Source organism: Martes martes, assembly GCF_963455335.1.
Source record: "Martes martes genome assembly, chromosome: 4".
Taxonomy (NCBI): domain Eukaryota; kingdom Metazoa; phylum Chordata; class Mammalia; order Carnivora; family Mustelidae; genus Martes; species Martes martes.
Window position 1 is genome coordinate 673,631 of NC_137891.1, and position 19,665 is coordinate 693,295.

General features: G+C 59.3%; 3 protein-coding genes across 8 annotated transcripts in view; 1 reads left to right on the forward strand and 2 right to left on the reverse strand.

The window, feature by feature from the left end:
* Positions 1 to 8,787, reverse strand: part of MROH1 (maestro heat like repeat family member 1) — a gene marked incomplete at its 3' end in the record, with an annotated part of 63,764 nt that extends 54,977 nt beyond the window's left edge. For 4 of the 6 annotated variants that reach the window (XM_080800091.1, XM_080800095.1, XM_080800094.1 and 1 more), the window contains exon 1: positions 8,608 to 8,731. Of the gene's footprint in view, positions 1 to 8,607 lie in introns of all 6 variants that reach the window. The other 2 variants (XM_080800090.1, XM_080800092.1) reach the window with 2 other exon arrangements.
* Positions 8,788 to 11,894: 3,107 nt separating this feature from the next.
* On the forward strand, positions 11,895 to 14,957 carry LOC308340793 (testis-specific serine/threonine-protein kinase 5-like; the record flags this gene model as incomplete). The annotated part of the gene is given in 10 exon segments (XM_080800178.1): positions 11,895 to 12,045; positions 12,048 to 12,071; positions 12,074 to 12,087; positions 12,422 to 12,529; positions 12,676 to 12,878; positions 12,970 to 13,025; positions 13,561 to 13,693; positions 13,770 to 13,885; positions 14,504 to 14,638; positions 14,719 to 14,957. Coding segments are annotated over 10 exon segments (1,179 nt in total).
* An 87-nt stretch (positions 14,958 to 15,044) lies between these two features.
* Positions 15,045 to 18,042, reverse strand: HGH1 (HGH1 homolog). The gene is made up of 6 exons (XM_080800735.1): positions 17,398 to 18,042; positions 17,225 to 17,325; positions 17,016 to 17,114; positions 16,734 to 16,825; positions 16,529 to 16,651; positions 15,045 to 16,448 (listed from the first exon to the last, which is right to left on the reverse strand). Exons 1-6 carry the CDS (start codon positions 18,021 to 18,023, stop codon positions 16,287 to 16,289), a joined length of 1,203 nt encoding a protein of 400 aa, XP_080656861.1. The 5' UTR covers positions 18,024 to 18,042; the 3' UTR covers positions 15,045 to 16,286.
* Positions 18,043 to 19,665: the final 1,623 nt, after the last annotated feature.

Consider the following 19,665-nt stretch of genomic DNA (forward strand, 5'->3'; position numbering starts at 1 on the left):
ACAGACACACACACACTTAAGGTTTATATATTTACTTGAGAGAAAGAGAGGGACAGCACGCACACATGACTGGGGTGAGGGCAGAGGGCGAGGGCGGGGGCCAAGTGAACTCTGCACTGAGCCTGGAGCCCGGCACTGGGCGGCACCTCAGGCCCCCGAGATCCCACCCGGAGAGGAAACCAAGAGTCAGAGGCTTAACCAACTGGGCCACCTGGGCGCCCCACGCCGCGGTGAGACATTAAGGAAAACGTAAATAAGTGGAGACACGATTCTTCCCGAGTGGATCTACAGATTAAATGCATCCCACTCGGGACGCCTGGGTGGCTCAGTTGGTTGAGCCGCTGCCTTCAGCTCAGGTCATCATCCCAGCATCCTGGGATCGAGTCCCGCATCAGGCTCCTTGCTCGGCAGGGAGCCTGCTTCTCCCTCTGCCTGCTTCTCTGTCTGCCTGTGCTCGCTCTCTCTCTCTCTCTCTCTGACAAATAAATAAATAAAATCTTAAAAAAAAAAATAAATAAATGCATCCCACTCAAAATCCCAGCAGGCTTCTTGTAGAAATTGGGGACTAACCCTACAACTCGTACAGAAGTGCAAGGCCTTAGAACAGCCAAAACAATTCTGAAACCAAACCAAACTGGAGGGTTTCTACGACCTGACTTCAAGACTCACGCAGCCAGCTGATTTTCCACAGAGGTACGAGGTCTATGCAGTGGAGAAGAGACCGTCTTTCCAACAGACAGTACTGAACGCCGACACGTAGCGGGACAAACCGCAGCCCGTCCTTCCCACCACGCACAAAACTCAAAATGACTTACGGACCTACATGTAAAAGTTCAAACCAGAAAATTGGGGGGGTGGGGGCGGTAAAAAGCAGAAGAAAATCTCTATGACAGATACCAAAAGCAAAAGCGCTCTGGGAAAAAAGAAAAGACTTGATAAACTGAAATTCATCAAAAAACTTCCACTGTTTTTTTTTTTTAAATAAATTTTGTATTTATTGGGCGGCTGGGTGGCTTAGTCAGTAAGTGTCTGCCTTAGGCTCAGGTCATGATCCCGGGGTCCTGGGATCGAGCCCTGCATCGGGCTCCCTGCTCGGAGGGAAGCCTGTTTCTCCCTCTCCCACTCCCCCTGCTTGCGTTCCCTCTCTCACTCTCTGTAAAATAAAAAAATAAAATATTTTTTAAAATATGCTTATTCTTTTATTTCAGAGAGAGAGAGAGAGAGAGAGAGCACACACGCCAGGTGAGGGACAGAGGAAGAGCGAGAAGAGAAGCAGATTTTCGGCTCAATCCCAAGACCCTGAGCCAAAACCAAGAGTCGGAGGGAGGCTTAACCGACTGAGCCCCCCAGGCACCCCAAAAAACTTCCTCTCTTTGGATATACTGCTAAGGGAATGAAATTAATGGCACCAAGGCACACCCCTCAGTAACAGACACACCGTAAAATACATCAGTACCCCTCCCCATGGCTCTCCTTTCCCGACTTCTGCCCTCACACGAGCCAGAAGATGCCCGGCTCCCCTGCGGGGGTCCTATTCCTAAGGCCCGGCTCACTTGGCCGTCCGGCCTCGGCCACTCCCGCTTCCCTGCCTCCTCCATGCTCAGCGTGAGGATTTTTGCCAACACTGATCCTAGCACGATGCCACGCCGCTGCTTACCCGTCCTCCTGCCGCCCGCAGTACCCAACACCTCCCACGCGGGCTGGGTCAGCCTGGACCTGAAGCCCTCGCCGCTTCCCTCTCACCCCTTTACGTGCTAGGTGTCCTGGCCGCCTGCAAACCCCAGGCCCCGGGCCGGACTCTCAGCACCTTGCTCCTGCCTGTCCCCTGCAAGCGTGCCGTGCCCAGGCGCTGCGACCGGGGACTCCCACTCACTCAATAGCCCATTCCTGTTCCCGCACCTCACCCAGGACACGCCCAACCTTCCAGCAAGGGCGCCAATATGCCCACAACCCTCTGTTCGCGTGACGCATATGGGGTCAGTGCAAAATATTACCAGTCGTAGGCTCCAGTCTCCCTGCCTTTTCCAGTGCACCAAGAGCCAGGGGAAACGTTTTGATTTTCATCCTTAGTGTGCACAGCATTTTTAAAAAACCTGTTCAGGGGCACCTGGGTGGCTCCGTCAGTCGAGCGTCCGACTTTGCTTTCAGGTCAGGTCATCATCTCACTGGTCCTGCGATCAAGCTCCAAGCTGAGTAGGGAGACGCTCTAAGAGTCTCACCCTCTGCCCCTCCCCCCACTCACTTGCTTGCTCGCTTTAAAATAAATCTTATTTTAAAATTTTTTACTTTTTTATTATTGTGTTATGTTAATCACCACCATACAGTACATTCAAGAGTTTTTGATGATGATTCATTGTTTGCATATAACACCCAGTGCTCCCCGCAGTCCGTGCCCTCTTTTTTTTTTTAAATTTTATTTACTTATTTGACACACAGAGAGAAATCACAAGTAGGCAGAGAGGCAGGCAGAGAGAGAGGGGGAAGCAGGCTCCCCGCTGAGCAGAGAGCCCGATGCGGGACTCGATCCCAGGACCCTGGGATCATGACATGGGCTCAGGGCAGAGGCTTAACCCACTGAGCCACCCAGGTGCCCAAGTCCGTGCCCTCCTTAATGCCCACCACCGGGCTCACCCATTCCCCACCCCATTCTAACTGGTGTAAGGTGGTACCTCAATGTGGTTTTGATTTGAATTTTCCTGATGGTTAATGATGATAAACACTTTTTCATGTGTCTGTTAGCCATTTGTATGTCTTCTTTGGAGAGGTGTCTGTTCATGTCTTCTGCCCATTTTCTGACGTGATTATCTGTTTTTTGGGTGTTGAGTTTGAGGAGTTCTTTACAGACCTTGGCTATCAGCCCTTTGTCTGTAGTGTCATTTGCGAATATTTTCTGCCATTCTGTGGGTTGCCTCTTTGTTTTATTGACTGTTTCCTTTGCTGTGCAGAAGGTTTTATCTTGATGAAGTCCCAAAACTCCTTTTTTTTTTTTTTTTTTTTGCTTTTGTTTCCTTTGCCTCGGGAGATATGTCTTGAAAGAAGTTGCCGTGGCCAGTGTCAAGGAGGTTACTGCCTATGTTCTCCTCTAGGATTTTGATGGATTCCTGCCTCACGTTGAGGTCTCCCATCCATTTAGAGTTTATCTTTGTGTCTGGTGTAAGAGAATGGTAGAGTTTCATTCTTCTGTATATAGCTGTCCAATTTTCCCAGAACCGTTTACTGAAGAGACTGACTTTCTTCCATTGGATATTTTTTCCTGCTTTGTCAAAGATTATTTGACCATAGAGTTGAGGGTCCATATCTGGGCTCTCTACTCTGTTCCAGTGGTCTGTGTGTCTGTTTTTGTGCCAGTACCATGCTGTCTTGGTGATCACAGCTTTGTAATATAGCTTGAAATCAGGCAACGTGATGCCACCAATTTTGTTTTTTGTTTTTTAACATTTCCTTGGTGATTCAGGGTCTTTGCCGGTTCCATACAAATTTTAGGATTGTTTGTTCCAGCATTTTGAAAAATGCCGTTGGTATTTTGATCGGGATGGCATTGAAAGTATAGATAGCTCTGGGCAGCATAGACATCTTAACAATGTTTATTCTTCCGATCCATGAGCATGGGATGCTCTTCCATCTTTTTGTGTCTTCTTCAATTTCTTTCATGAGTGTTCCGTAGTTCCTTGAGTACAGATCCTTTACCTCTTTGGTTAGGTTTATTCCAAGGTATTTTGTCATCTTTGGTGCTACTGTAAAGGGAATCGATTCTCTAATTTCTCTTTCATTGTTTGTGTATAAGTTTCATTGTTTGTGTATAAGAAAGTAACTGATTTCTGTGCATTGATTTTGTATCCTGCCACATTACTGAATGGCTGTATGAATTCCTGCAGTTTGGGCGTGGAGTCTTATGGGTTTTCCACATAGAGTATCATGTCATCTGCAAAGAGAGAGCGTTTGACTTCTTCTTTGCCAATTTGAGTACCTTTTATTTCTCTTTGTTGTCTGATTGCTGTTGCCAGGACTTCAAGTGCTATGTACAACAACACTGGCAAGAGTGGGCATCCTTGTCGTGTTCCTGATCTCAGTGGGAAGGCTCTCACCTTTTCCCCATTGAGAATGATATTCGCTGTGGGTTTTCATAGATGGATGTTACGAAGTTGAGGAATGTTCCCTCTATCCCCATACTCTGAAGAGTTTTAATCAGGAATGGATGCTGTACTTTGTCGAATGCTTTTTCTGCATCAATTGAGAGGACCATGCGGTTCTTGTCTTTATTTATGGGTTCTATCACATTGATTGATTTGCAATATTAAACCACCCTTGCATCCCAGAGACAAATCCCACCTGGTCATGATAGATAACCCTTTTAATGTACTGTTGGATCCTACTAGCTAGGATCTTGTTGAGAATTTTGGCATCTGTATCCATCAGGGTATTGGTCTGAAATTCTCCTTTTTGATGGGGTCTTTGCCTGGTTTTGGGTGGCTCAGTCAGTTGAGTGTCCAACTTTGGTTTTGGCTCAGGTCATGGTCTCACGGGTCCTGGGATCAAGCTCCAAGCTCAGCGGGGAGTCCGCTGTAAGATTCTCACCCTCTGCCCCTCCTCCCACCCCACTCACTTGCTCACTCTCTCTAAAATACATAAATCTTAAAAAAAAAAAAAAAACCAAAAACTGTTCATGGAAGGAACAGAATCAAAATCCTCCCATGTGACTCAATATTATAGAGCTCAATTTTCCTGAATCTACAAATATATGAGACAGGATATTGGAGGGTATTTGATGAAATGGTCCAAAATTCATATAGAAGAATTAATGTACAAGAATAGCCAATTAAAAAAAAAAAAGAACAGCCAGTTAAATTTCTTAAAAGTATATGAAGAGGAGGATTTGTCCTATATTACGTTAAAGTGTATTAAATCAATGGAACTATATAAAAATTCCAGAAATGAACACCAATAAGGAAGAAAACATTATGCAAGAAAGACAAAGTTCTAAATCATACAGACCGATTAATCACTAGTGATGCAACAGCAAATTAAACACTCAGGGAAAACACTAGCCTTCCCACACCTCTCCTTACCCAACACGAACTATAGATGCACATAAGAGTTAAATGGAGGGGCACCTGGGTGGCTCGGTGGGTTAGGGCCTCTGCCTTCGGCTCAGGTCGTGATCCCGGGGTCCTGGGATCGAGCCCCGCGTCGGGTTCTCTGCTCAGTGGGGAACTTGCTTTCCTCTCTCTCTCTCTCTGCCTGCCTCTCTGCCTACTTGTGATCTCTGTCAAATAAATAAATAAAATCTTAAAAAAAAAGTCTTAAAAAAAAAAGAGTTAAATGGAAAGATGAAATGTGGGGCGCCTGGGTGGCTCCGTGGGTTAAAGCCTCTGCCTTCGGCTCAGGTCATGGTCCCAGGGTCCTGGGATCGAGCCCCACACCAGGCTCTCTGCTCGGCGGGGAGCCTGCTTCCCCTCTCTCTGCCTGCCTTTCTGCCTACTTGTGCTGTCTGTCAAATAAAGAAATAAAATCCTTAAAAAGAAAAAAAAAAGGTGAAATATAAAAGTCCAAGTAGAAAGCACACGTAAACCTTCTATAGTCTTAAAGTAGGAAAGGATGTGCTACGCCAGACACAAAAACCCAGACACGTTAACGAACACTGTTCAGTTTGACTATCAAAAAAAAAGTCAAGTTTCTGAGTCAAAACATACATAAAATTTGACAACCACGTGCACAGTTATACCTCTGCGCACAACCGTACGTGCTCACACACCTGGTCCGACCGTCAGAGCAGAAGGTCAATAAGCGACAAAGTAGCGCAAATCACTCGTCACACACGGAAGAGGTTGCACGGCGGGAGCCTGGCACGCGGCAAGCCCGGCGGGCAGCGGCAGTCGTCCCGGGGGTGAGGGCCAGCAGAGCCTGTGAGGCACCTGCCCAAACAGTCACACCCGCGACGGGCTCACCCCCGTTTTGAAACCCTCACACGAGCGCAAGCACGGGAGCGCGGCAGGGAGCGGAGCTCGTAGAGTCGAGAGCTCGACCGCCCGGTGGAAAAGCGAAGAGCAAGAGCGCGCGGCCGAACAAGGCCAGCGGGAGAGGTCCCGGCCGCACCACCGCCGCAGGCCAGGTGACCTGTGTGTGACGCGGACACGCTGAGACAGCAGACTGCTCTCTGCGGAGACAAACCAACGTGAGCAGGTCGCTGGAGGCAAACCAGGACAAACGCCCCGTCGGGGAAGAGGGTGCAGGACAGGGCAGGGTCTGGGTCCCGAAGGCGCCCTGCATCTTGCAGGACGCGTGTGCCGAGCGCGGACTGCCCGGCCAGCGCCTCAGAGGCTCCGTCTGTTTTAGTCCACTGAGCCCAGCAGGTTGGAGAGGAAGCCGCTGCTCGTCAGTGGCTAGTTAACAGCACGGCAGGACTCGCCCGGGACCGGCTCCCACAGGCTCCACTCTCCGCCCGTGCTGTGGCGCAGACCAGCACCGGTCAAAGGCATGGTCGAGGAGGGCCTCCCTCCCTGCATCTACCCATCGTAGCCGAGTGAAGCAGCGGCTTCCTCCTCATTCACCTGGACAGGCGTTCCACCACATCTAGCAAGCCGACCAGGCGCCGTCTGAGCCCGCGGAGTCCAAGCCCTTGGCTTGAAGGACACCCACGTGTATCATGGCTTTCACGCGACATGGCGGAGGCTAACAGAGGTGCTGGGCCGACTGCTCCGAGCCCAAGGTGGGTCAGGAGGAGGCATGGGAGGCGAGGAGGCCCTGGACACCACTGCCCAGAGGAAGCCAAGCGCCTGTCTGAGGGTCAGGCCACCGTGTGGGGTCACAGGAATGACCCAGCCCTGCAGCAGGCCCCAGGACTCTCTCTTCTGGCACAGGAGCCAGAGAAGAATCAACTTCCAGAGTCGCCAACAAGAATCTGGGCTGAGGATCTGGGGAAGGCAGTTCAACCGTTCACTGCTCACTGTCCCTCGGGAACACTATTTCTCAACCCAAGCCGTCCCAAGCTGTGTCACTGGGTTCACATGGAAACCCCCAGAGCCACGTGGCCCTCCAGCTCAGTGAAGAAATCCCAGTCCTCATAACTCCAGCAGCCAGTATTCCCTGAGCTCTGGCCAGGCGCCCAAAAGAGCCACGGGGGCTTTCTGGGACCTACCTCAAGGAGACTGAAAGATTCAGCCCACTGAAGAGGCTCACGAGGTCTGCAGCGGCTGATCACAGGCCAGCCGCAACTGGACTGCTTACCTGGGCCTCAGTGCAGACACCTGCTTCCAAGCACATGGGACTAGCGGGGAACGAAAGCAGGCATGAGCCCCCCAGTTTCCACCTCTGAGCTACTGCTGTCCCTCGGGAGGCAGCAACCAGCCCCGGGGAGTGAGAAACAGCAAGACGCAGGTCCCAGCAAGGCAGGGCAGCCTGAATATTGGTTTCAAGGTAACCAAGGGAGCTCAACTCAGGTCATTCCACTCCGACACCACAGAGAGACCAGAGACACCTGCTCACTTGAACCACAACAGCCTGAGGCCTGGAAGTAAAGACCCGGCTGACAGCAGCATCCCCAGACCCCTTGGGCACCAGAACTACAGGCGTGAGATGTAGCCGCGTCACGATCAAGCCACTGCTGGAGTGTCCCACAACTGACAATTCCCACATGGGTCTCCTGGGGCCCAGTGCCCGCTGCGTATCTCCATCTGGACCCCTCAAACCCAACAGCTCCAATGCTCACCTCACCATCTTCACCCGACCTCTCCCTGGCCCCCAACACACCTGCCTCTTTTCCTGCAAGTCATCGCACACTCAGCGGTAGGGTCAGGAACCAGCATCACCCGTTCCTGCTCCTCCGTCTCCCTCCCCACACCTGACCCTCTTCTCCACCCCCCCCCACCACCCCTTTCAGAAGTGGTCCCTGCCTCCAAGACCGTGCCGGCAGAGCCAGCCTCCACCCCAACCCCAACCCCACCTGCTCCCCGCACCAGCCAGCCACTGCAGCCACGTCCCCAGGCAAGGCCAGTCCTCCGGTTCCCCCAGCAGACCCGCTGCCCCACCCCACCCCTCTGACTCACTTCACGGCTCTCGAGCCCGCCAGCCCCGCGCCCCGCTCCACGGGGCTGGCAAAGCGGAAATGTCTGCAAGCGTGCGGTCGGGGACAGAGCCCTGTCCTCGGGCCCTGGCGCTGCACTGCAGCTGTACGGGCGCTGCAGGAAGCCGGGAGCCCCGACACTCGGGCCTCGGAGCCGGCGGCCGCGGGCCGGCCTGGCCCAGCACCACCTGGCCCTCACCCTGACCTGCCGGCTTCACGACCTGGCCGCTGCGCCCAGCAGTCCTCGCGGCGTCCGGACACACCAGTCCCTGCGCAGGACCGCCTCCCCCGACGCCCGCGAGCAAACGGGAAGGGGCCTCTCCGAGTTCAGGCTCGGCTTCCCCGAGAGGACAGTCCGCCGTGCCCGGGGCGCGCCCCAGGCCCCCGCACCCCGCGCCGGCGTGGGGCAGAAGGGGCGCGGCCGGCTCCTGGGCCTCTTCCGGGCTGCGGCGCCTGCTCCTCGGCCGCGCCGGGCGCACCTGGGCCGCGGCCGGGGGGCGGGCTCGGCCCCGCGACGCCCAGGACCCTCCTCGCGCTCGCCCGCTGACCTTGGGGAGGCGCCTCCCGACTCGGCTTCCCACGAGGCCCCGGGCGACTGCGCGGACCCCAGACTCTCCGGCCGCGGCCCCCCCGAGGGACGCCTCTCCGAGCGAGCGAGCACCGCCGGTCCCCGGGCCCCGCTTTACCTGAGGAGCGACCGCCCCGGCCCGGGCACCGCCCTCTCAGCCTGCCCGGCCCTGAGTGGTGGGCGGGGTCTCACGCCGAGCCCGCCCCCGCCTCCCTCCACCAACCGCGGCCCGGCGCGCGACAGCCCGGCCCCGCCCCCAGGCGATCTCTGCGCTCATTGGCCGGAGACGCGTCCCTCTCTCGCTCTTCCTCTCTCCACCCCGCCCACCGGGCCCCAGCGAGCGGGAGAGCGCAAACTCCGCCTCGCGCTCGGCCCCGCCCCCCGGCCGTCTGGAGACCTCGACTCCCGACCGTTGCGCGCGAGCTCGGCCTCCCGGCTGGCCGTAAGGAACGCGGCCGGTCAGTGCGCAGGCGCGGGGCGTGCACGTCCCGCTTCCCCGCGCGGGACCCGGCCCCCCCCGCCTCTCTGCTCTTGTCCGCCTCTGACGCTGACCTCGCGAAGGCGCGGGCCGCGGACCCCGCGCCGCACGGCAGGAGCGCATCGGCCTCGCGGGCTCGGCGCGCCACGGCGCCCAGAGCCAGGCCCCTCGCAAACACGCGCCTGTGCAGGGACACACGCCCGGCGGGCCCGAGCTGGACACACGCGGGCCCCCTCCCGCTCCGCTACCGCTCGGCGGGACGCACACGCGGCACTCCCGGCCAGCCCCCGGAGACCCTGCGGCCGTCGACCCCGAGCGAGCAGAGGCGAGTTCCGTGGGCCGACCGGGGCCGGGATGAGCCGGGGCGCTGCAGAGGGCGCCGAACAGGCCACAGTAAGACACGCGGAGCGCTGCGAAGTGGCGCCGCCGGGGGGACGGAGGAGGATCGGACTCCGAGGGGAGCAGCGGGCGGGGGGCTGCGATCTGCACGAGGCACGGCCCGCGCACAGCCTCGCAGGCTGAAGTCATCTGGGCACGTTTGCAGACGGAGAAAAAGGCGGACGGCCGCAGCGCAGGAAGCGAGAAGGGCCCTCTGAGAAGGAAGTGGTCGGCAGCCTTACGTCCAGGCCTAGCCCGCGTCTTCGTCTTGCAGCGCGCTGTGGCTGATGGCCTGAGGGTGCAGCGTGGGGCCCCGGGGCACACACTGGGGCAGGGTGGAAGCCGAACAGTGCAGGGAGGGACATTCCCTTCCCCAAGCGGGAAGGGGTTCAGCCCTCTTCTGTTGCAGGGAGGGAGTCCAGAGACAGGGACAGAAGGCGGACGCGAGATGCTCTGCAGATGGGGCCTGGTCCCTTGGGAAGAGCCCCAACCACCGCCCGGCCCCTCATGCAGCATGCAGAAGTTGCTAGGGCCGGAGGCAGGCCTTTTCAAAGGTCCCACCTGAAGGATTCACTTTCCTGCCCCAAGCCCTGCCTCCGGACATGGCCAGTGCGCGGCAGCCCTGCTGGCTCTGTCCCGTCCCCAGCCTTAGCTAGACTTCACTCCCCAAGGGCACAAACTGCTCCACCAAACATCACAGCTGTCATTTTATTACACTATCGATGCCCAACTCCTGTGTGTGCGCTCTAGGAGAGAAAGGCCCATGTCTGTGATTTGCTTCCAAGGGCTCGGCACCAAGCCCCGCACATGGTGGGGCTCAATGTGTCTCATGCTGGGAGGGTGACCGAGAGTGCAGTGAAGGAGGAGGGCATGAAAGACTCTGCAAAGGGAGGGTGCACACAGCTGGTGACCGTTCTAGGTCCTGCCTGTCTCCACACGATTCTCAGTGGCTTCCTGTTCTGTTCTGGCACTGGTGGGAGCTAGGAAGGTGACAGCCAACACGGTTCCCAGGCTCCCCAGCAGCAATGCGGAGGCACACACACCTCTGGCCGGACCCACACCATCTTCCCTTTCACTGCACCAGCCCCCTAACACCTGAGTAATAACCTGCTTGAAGCCCGGAGGCTTCTCTTCCCCAACCTGCACATCAGCAATGCAGAAAGTCTGTCCATATTTTCTATATCCCAGGCAGTTTGACTAGCAAGGGCAGTGGGTGAGCAAGGGAACACATGACACAAGCCTGGCTCTAAAGCAGCCCATCCCCCTCTCTCACCCAGCAGGGCTAGGAGAACATGTCTGTCCTACCAGACCATTCCCAGGCCTTCACGGCCACAGGCACACCATGACCACTGCAGATCCCCACAGGGAACAAGCCAGGGCCACAGACAATCACAAGCCTCCACCAAGAGCCAGGCCCTCCCAGGACACCTGCATGACAGCAGCCTAACAGCCACCAAGCCAGCTAGCTCAGAGCGGAGAGACCACATATGTGCACCTCGATGGGCCAAATTCTCACCCGTAGAACTTGGCTGTGGTTTGCGATCCTGGATGAGAACGCCTACTGTGGGATGGCTGTGTCAGGTGTGGTCCGTAGACGGGCGGCAGGGACTGGGGGAGGGGGGGTGGCCACTCCGCGCCACTTAGCACCGTGCCGGCCACACAGTAGATGCTCATTAACGTCGTCTGCTACTCCCTATGGCAACAGTGCCCCCAGAAGGCTCTGCAGGCCAGAAGTCAGGGGTCGTGTTGGCTTTCCTCTCCCAGAGCCCGGACTAGAGACCCTTGCTTGCCTTGGAGATGGGCCATCAAGTCTGAGTAGAGCTCTGGGGGCAAGGCCAGGGTCAGCGGACCTGGCGGCCTCCTCACTACCCTCGCAAAGGAAGAGGGGCACGAACCAGCGCACGCCGAGTTTCCTTTCCCCTTCTTTGTATGCTTAGAAGCCCTGCTTACCTTCCCTCGCCCACCCTCCCCACACGCTTCTTGAAAGGTCTGATAGTCACATAAGGCCTCACCCTGCCTTGGGGATTCTTACCCCACAAGGAGCCGGCCCCATGCAGGAGGAGGATAGTTCCAGCAAGACATTCTCAGAGAAGGCAGGCCCTGGGGGACAGAACGCTCCTCTTTGAGGGCACAATACAAGAGCAGCTCTGGAACCTCCATTCTGGAATCTGCCCCTGCTTTCCCAGAGCCTGCCTCGACCCACACCAGTCCACGGCTGCGTTCGCTTCCCACTCCGAGCTCTCAGCCCTGGTCACTCCCCTGCCTCTGCCCCAGTCCCAGAAAGACTTCAGAAACGGGGGTGCAGCCTCGAGGGGCCCAGGGCCCAGCAGCCTCCTCCGGCCCTGTTGCCCTAGCCCTTCTGATCCTGGTCGGGCCTCTGCCCCGCCCCCTCCCGTGGCACCCCGCCCTCCATGAAGGGCAGTGCCCGGCGAAAGCTGGACCAGCAAAACTTCATGGAGCAGGTGCGCGAATGCAGGGACAACTACCTGCTCTCTTCTAGAAAGATTGGCTCTGGGGCCTTCTCCAAAGTCTACCTGGCCTACGCCACACATGAGCGCATGCGGTGAACCCCAAGCTGGCCTCCGACCTTTGAGGCATGCCATGGTGAGGCAAGGCCATCTCCTCCCATGGGTGCAGACGGCAGGCCAGCCCCAGCGGTCCCCATGCTAACCCCACTGAGGCACCTCCCTGCTGTGCTAGCTCCCTCATGCTCTCGTGTCCTCCCAAGGACCTGCAAGCTGGCCACTCCCAGCTCCAGAACCCCTGGAGTGTATCAGAGCCAGGAGGGAAGGGGAAGGTCTCTCTAGACCCGCAGGGATTCTGCTTCCCAGCCTCGCCCCGGTCAAGCTCAGCAGTGTGCACAGAGGACATGGGGCCTGTTCACGTCCCCGTTCAGGGGCTGTGGCCTACACACAAGGGTCACCCTCCGCCCCTGCAGGTGGCTGTCACGATCATCTCCACTGCTGAGGCCCCCGTGGAGTTCTCCCAGAAGTTCCTGCCCCGTGAGATATCATCCCTCAACGCTACCTACAAGCACCTGAACGTGGTAGGCAGAGACCCCGACAGCCCATGCCATCCTGCCCAGGAGCACCCCCTTTCCCACCAGGGACCCAGCCCCACCCTGAGCCCCTGCTCCAGTGCCCTGGACAAGCCCTCCTTGGGTGATGGCAGGCTGGGGACGGGCTCTGGCAGGCGCAGCTCTATGAGACCTACCACAGCAGCCAGCGCTCCTACTTGGTGCCGGAGTTGGCAGTCCGCGGGGCCCTGCTGGAGCCCATCAACGCCATGTCGGACCACCGCTGCCGACCGGGGCTGGAAGAGGAGGCGGCCCGTGGGCTGTTCCGGCAGCTGGTCAGTGCCGTGGCCCACTGCCACAGCTCTGGCATCGTGCACAGGTGAGGGGGTGCCCTCACCGCCTGTCCCCCGCCCCACCATGGAGAGGCCCAACGAGCCCAGGACCAGCCCTGCTTCCCCTCCCCTACGCAGGGATCTCGAGTGTGAGAACATCCAGCTGGACGACCGGGGCCTCCTAAAGCGGACCGGTGAGCCTGTGGCCCAGGCCCCCCCTGCCCTAACCCGCCCTGACTCACGGCCGCAGCCTTCGGCGTCTTCGGGAGGCCCCGCCCACGCGCAGCCGCTGTCCCCGCAAGGACTCCAGCCTCTACTCTCTACTGCTCCAGACTTTTTTCAATTTTTATGGCCTTAAAGACCCGTTTATTTATTTGAGAGAAAGAGAGAGAGGAGGGGCAGAGGGAGAGGGAGAACCCTGAAGCAGGCTCCGGGCTGAGCGCGAAGCCGGATGCAGCCCCCGGGGCTCTATCCCAGGACCCTGAGATCGTGACCTGAGCTGAAAGCAAGAGTGGGCTGCTCAGCTGACTGGGCCGCCCAGGCGCCCTGCCCGCCTCAGACTTGACCCCAACCTGGCTTGACCTTTGACCCTCCCAGGAGGCCCTGCCCCACGCTGGCCCCCACCTATGCTTGGGACACGCACCCACTCTGCGTCTGCCCCACAGCCCCCTCTCCTGAGCCCAATGTCCCTTCCCCTCCTGCCCCCCCCCACACCATGCGCCCCCACAGACTTTGGCTTCGCCAACCGCTCGGGCCTCAAGGACTCGCTGCTGAGCACCTTCTGCGGCTCTGTGGCCTACGCGGCCCCCGAGACCCTCATGAGCAAGAAGTACAACGGGGAGCAGGCCGACCTGTGGAGCCTGTGAGTGGCCCCCTGGCACAGGCAGGATCGTGGGAGGGCAGGAGGGGTGCAGGCCCTGAGCCGCCCGTGTCCCCAGAGGCGTCATCCTCTATGCCATGGTGGCCGGGAAGCTGCCCTTCAAGGAGCATCAGCCACACCGTGTGCTGCACCTCATGCGCCAGGGCCCCGCCTTCAGGGCGAGCATGTCTCTAGGTGAGCCAGAGAACGGGTCCCTCCCAAGTCCCGGCAAGAAAGATCTGGGCCCGGGGCGCCTAGGGGGCTCCCTCACTGCGGCGTCTGCCTTTGGCTCAGGTCACGATCCTGGGGTCCTGGGATTGAGTCCTGCATTGGGCTCCCTGCTCAGTGGGGGGCCTGCTTCTCCCACTGCCCCTCCCCCTGCTCCTGCTCTCTCTCTCTCTCTCAAATAAAATAGGGAGAGACTGGGTCCAGAGACGGGTCATTATGCCCAGTGAGGGGAGTGGCGGGGGGGGGGGGGCATGGGGGCTGAGCTGGCATCCCACCCCCAGTCCGGGCTGGTAAATGGACGGCAGCGCAGAGGTGAGAGGGCAGCGGGGCTAGGGGTGGCACAGACTCAGTCTCCTTGTCTGGAAAGCAGCGGTCCCGGGGGGCTCTGAGCTCTGCACCGGCCCAGGGCACGCCACCTTCCCACTCGGTGCCTCCATCTCATGACTGGAGAAGCACGGACTCCCTCCACGCGTACGGGTGACTGCACCGGATACCTCCTCCCAACTGCCCAGCACTGCTGACAGTCATGGGCACGGGCAAGAGAGTGGGCAGTGGGAGGCCACAGCTGCGAGCCCTTGCCCACAGAGTGCCAGGACCCGATCCGGGGCCTGCTACAGCTAAGGCCGCGCGCACGCCTGGACCTGCAACAGGTGGCCGCCCACTGCTGGATGCTGCCCGCCACGCATGCGCTCTTCTGCCCCGTGCTCTGCTTGTCGCCAGGTGGGCGAGGCCCCGGCAGGGCGGGCGGGGGCTCTGCTGCTCAGCGCCCCTTTCTGATTCCCCACGGCTGTCGGTTGCAGTGAAGCCAGCCAAGTCACAGCTGCCCGCAACCCTGCATCCCACGGAGCCTGGCAGAGACTCAGGGCGTCCAAGGCCACTCGGGCAGCTCCGGCGCCCCCACCACGGGGGCACTCACCGCGGGAATGCTTCCGGCCTGACGCCTGAGCCCCCAGAGGGAGTCCCAAGAGGTGCGGGACCTGCCCAGCGGGGGCTCCGAAGCGTGGCAGCGGCCAGCCTGGGGGTGGGCACCTCCGGGTAGCCACTATCCCTGAGCTCCACGTTTGCCGTCAGGACCATGCCTGAGCACTGCCTGGGCACCCGAGGATGGGTAGGCCCAGGCGAGGCCAGATAAAGCATTTATTTTACGGAGGGGACGCTCGCGTGTCAGTGCACGAAGGGGCAGCCAGCCACGGCGAAGCCGGTAGCGCTCCCCAGCCGGGGAGGACACGAGTCCACACGCCTCCACACGACAGCTTTAATCGGGAGGAGGAGAAAAACACAGGGGGTACCGGAGAGGAAGGAAACCCCTCGTTTCCGCGATGCACCCAGACTTGATGGGAGGAACTGAAGCGGACCTCCAGCCCTGGAGGCAGCGACAGGACTGAGGGCACATGGAGAGAGGGTGCTGGAACACTCAGGGCATCAGGCTGCACTCCCGTGATGAGTGCAAAGGAGTCCTACCCCGGAGACGGTGGCAGGAAGGGAGCAGGGCGCGGGGAGGGCCATGCGGACAGCCTACCGGGCTTGGCAGCTGCAGAACACAGGAGTCCACACAAGGAGCTGAGGGAAAACAAGTGTCCTGGGCCCGCTGGGGCTCCGAGGGGAGAAGGGAGAAGGCCGGGCAAAGCGCAAGGCTGCAGGCACACCGGGGAGGCGAGGGGCTGTGCAACTCAAGGAAACTGACCACGGCTAGAGCGTAGTTAGTGCAGACATAGCTTGTCACATCAGTTCTGGACTGGACAAACCAGCAAGGGGCTGAGGGCAGCCTCGGAGCACAGGCGGAGCAGGATGGTGGAGAGGACGCAGACAGACAGCACCCAGCAAGTGCTCCAAGGACAAACCAGGGGCTGTAGCCCTAGGAGATCCCAGGACAGGCTGAGGCTGGTGACAGTCACAAGACGTCAGTCCTCTGAGGCTGGATCTCAGGGCTAGCTAAGGACCCCAGAATGGAAGATGTGGGGTGGGACTGGCAGCAAAGGGCCCTGCTGCCCTGGATGCCCAGACCTCTGTAGTGCCCTCAGGGGTTGCTCGGGCTTGTACTGGTTTCTGCCCAGCCCCGTCGGCCGTCTCCTGGAAGTGCCTGAGAGTCACAGAGCCTGACTAGCTCGGGCTGACCAGTGCTGGTCTGAACAACCTGAGTTGCAGGAAGCAACAGGGCATGGAGCGCCCTGACCCCCCACGTTTACCGCGCATTCGTCCCAGACGCCCCACCCTGAGCGTAAGTGTAGCTACGCCTTTCAGCAGGGAACAGCGCTCTGAGCAAGGAAACCCAGAGGCCTGCGGGTGGCTGCAGAAGGCCTGGTCCGGAGGGCCTGGACGGATGGGCTGGCCAAGGTGGGCCTGGAGCAGGGGGTGGGGAGCCAGGGCCTCAGGTTGGGGTAGCCCCCTCGGCTTGTGGTTCCGGGGCCGGCCCCTCTAGCTGCCCCTGCTCCTGGTGGTCCAGCTGCCGCAGCCGCCTCTCCACGTCCTCAGGCACCTGCACCTCCAGCAGGTTTTCCATGCCCGGCTCTGGCTCATCCCCAATGAGCACCTGCCGGCGGTGGGGGGAGGTGAGCAGCTGGCCGCCCCCCACGGACATCCATGCCTGTTCCCCACACACGCTGCACCCACCTGAATGAGTTTCTCACAAGCCCCCTGCACGTCGGGCTCTGGCTCCCAGCTGTGTAGCTCACGCAGGATCAGGTAGGCTCCCTGGCGCCTCACCTGCTGGCGCCCAGCGGCCGTGGCTGTCAGCTGCAACAGGGCAGAGGTCACGCAGAGGCTGAGGTGTGGGGATGCTGGGGGGTGGCACTGGCACAGCAGGACCCCTGCTCACCAGCATGACGGCCTCCACCAGCATCTTGCGGATGTCAGCGTCAGGCTCCCGCTGCTTGTCTGGGGGCAGGTACTGCAGGTCCACTGGCAGCCCTAGAAGTGGGTGTGGGAGTTGCTGCTGCCTGCACCGGGCAGCTGGACCCTGCCTTTGTAAGCCCCATCTGTGCTCAGCATCTCCCCGCTGGAAGGTTTCGGGAAGGGCCCTGATCTGTGCACCTGCCTGCCCCCTAGGGGCCTCCCCCCACTGCCCAGCCACCCCTGAGGCTCCACCAAAGCCACTCACGCTCCATCTCCTCCTCAGAGAAGTCCTCAGGCCCAGCCAAGGGCAGCAGCAAGAAGGGGAGAATGTCCACCTGGGGCCCAAGCAACCACTCGTGGTGTCCTGAGGGGAAGACAGAAATGGGAGCGGGTCTGGGGGGGAGGGGTCCAAAGTGGTCTCTCTGCCCCAGCCCCCCACCCAACCGCAACCCCTCCACCCCCATCACCACTCACGATGCTCGAAGCAGCAGTTTCGGAGAGTCCCCACCACCCCGCCCCGGCGCACCGAGGAGTCTGGGAATTGGGCAAGGGGCAGCAGCCGCTGGACCACGCACCTGGGGAGAGGGACCACTCAGTGCCGTCCCCGTTCACTTGCACCCCCTCCCCGCGGGCGCCCCGGGCTTCACCTCTCGCGGTCCAGCAGGAACGCCCGCGCCGCGGGACGCTGGCTGAGGTTGGAGAGCACCGGCCCCAGGTAATGCAGGGGCGCCCGGGGGTTGTAGTCGGGCGTGCACAGCGCGTGCACCAGCCGCTCCAGGCCCGGCCCCCCCGGCTCCTCAGCCGCCAGCGCGGCCATCAGCGCGTCACACGGCGCCGGCTCGCGGCTGAGGTTGGCCAGCACGGCGGCCGCCTCCTCGGCCCAGGGCCACTCTGGGTCCAACGCGCGGCCCAGCAGGCGGGCAGGCAGCGCGGGCTCGGCCTCCAGGAGCGGATCGTGCAGGCCGGGCTCGGCAGCCAGGTTGACGAGCGCTCGAGCGGCGTCGCGGGCCGGGGCCGGGGCCGCGGCCGCCGCCAGCTCGACCAGCGCCCGCAGCAGCGCCGCCTGGCCGGCCAGCAGCGCCCGACCGGGCCCGGAGCCGGTCAGCGCCAGCACGTGCCGCACGGCCTCCGCCTGCAGGTCCGCCCGCGCCGCGGGCGCCAGGAAGGGCAGCAGCTTCGCCACCTCCGCCTCCACGCCGGCCTCCGGCATCGGCGACCCCGCGGGAGCTAGCCCATCAGCCGACGCGCCGGTGCGAGTCCGGGCCTCCCCCATGCCTGCCGGTGCCTCGGGATCACCCACGCCGCCGCCGCCGCCGCCGCCGAGAACCCGCCCATCAGGGGCGCGGAAGCCGCATCCGCCAATCAGAGGCTGCCGACTGTGCGCGCGGGGCGGGGTCGGCGTGCGGAGGCGGGGCCACGCCGAGGCCCGGGGCATTGTGGTCCGGGAGCCCCGCCGCAGCGAGGGCGGGGGCCGCGGGGAGGCGGGCGGAGGCGGAGGCGGAGGCGGAGGCGGGGGCGGAGGCGGAGGCGGGGGCGGGGCAGGCGCGCGGGCCGATGTCGGGAGTGCCCGGTGTGACCCCGGTCCCCGGGCCGGCCAGCCCCTGGGGGAGAGAGCTCCTGTCGCTGGAAGAGTCACGTCATAAATTACTTTAATGGACTTTCTGAGGTTAGAGCAGCCTGTGTCTCCGGAGCAACCTCCGTCTGGTCGTGATAATGCTTACATTTTATTACGATGTTGTACTCGGTTTGCTAACATTTTGCTTAGAATTTTTGCATCCTGGTCTGTAGTTTTCATATAAAGCCCTGGTTCTCTTATGGGGTAGTACTGGCCTCAGAAGGTTTGGGGAAGCGTTCCCTCTTCTTCCGTTTTCGGGAGGACTTTGTGAAACTAGCATTTCTTCATTGAGTGGTTGGTCGACCACCCAGTGAAGCCATCTGCGCCTGAAATTTTCTTTCTAGAAAGATCTTTCGACCACAAATCCTTTAATAGACACTTCGCTATTCAGGTTGCCGCCTTCTTCTTGAGTGACTTTTGGTAGTTTGTGTTTTTCAAGGAACTGGTTCATTTAATCTGAAGTGTCAAATTCATTGGCATGAGGTGGTTCATAATCTTCCTCTATCCTTTAACGTCTGTAGCGTCTGTAGTAGTGTCGCTTGTCCTCCCTGATGCTGACGGTTTGTGACTTCTCACTCTTGCCGATTTGTCCATTGTGTTGACCTCACTAAAGAATCATGTTGGACTCATACATTTTCTCTATTTTCTTCTCTGATTTGATGAATGTCCACATCGACCTTACTATTTCCTATCTCCTGCTTATTGTGGGTTTAATGTGCTGTTCTTTTTCTAGTTTCTTTAAGGTAAAGGCTGAGATCATTGATTTGAGACCTTTTCTAATACAAGATTCTTCCTTCATCTATTCCTTGCCTCATGGGTCATGTTATGTACTTCTGCATAGGTTATAAGCCCCTTAGTAGGTTGAAATTATTTTTATTTCACTCTTAGGGCTAGAACAAAGCCTGTAGGGACAGTGATGGCTGGGAGAGCCATTGAGAGGGAACAGTCAGCGGGTAATAAGGTCCAGGAGTCAGGATTTGCCCCCAGGTGAGACCGACCAGCACTTCATAGGCTCACTGCCAGCCGAACCTTGTGTGAAAGCCCCTTGCCCGAAACTGAGGAAGAGGGTAGACAAGTCCGAGGAAATGCCCACCTCTCCAAGGAAACCACGTGCTCTGACACGCAGTTGCTGCCCAGAAGAGCTGAAAACGTCTCAACAAGAACTTCCACATACCTCGGACCCAGACACCTCAAATTCCCAAGTTACCCCAGTTATCCCAATAATGACCTTTTAACAAAGTTTTCAGTCTCCTTCAACTGAGAGCTACACTTCAGTCTTTGACTGCCCTTGACGCTTGCA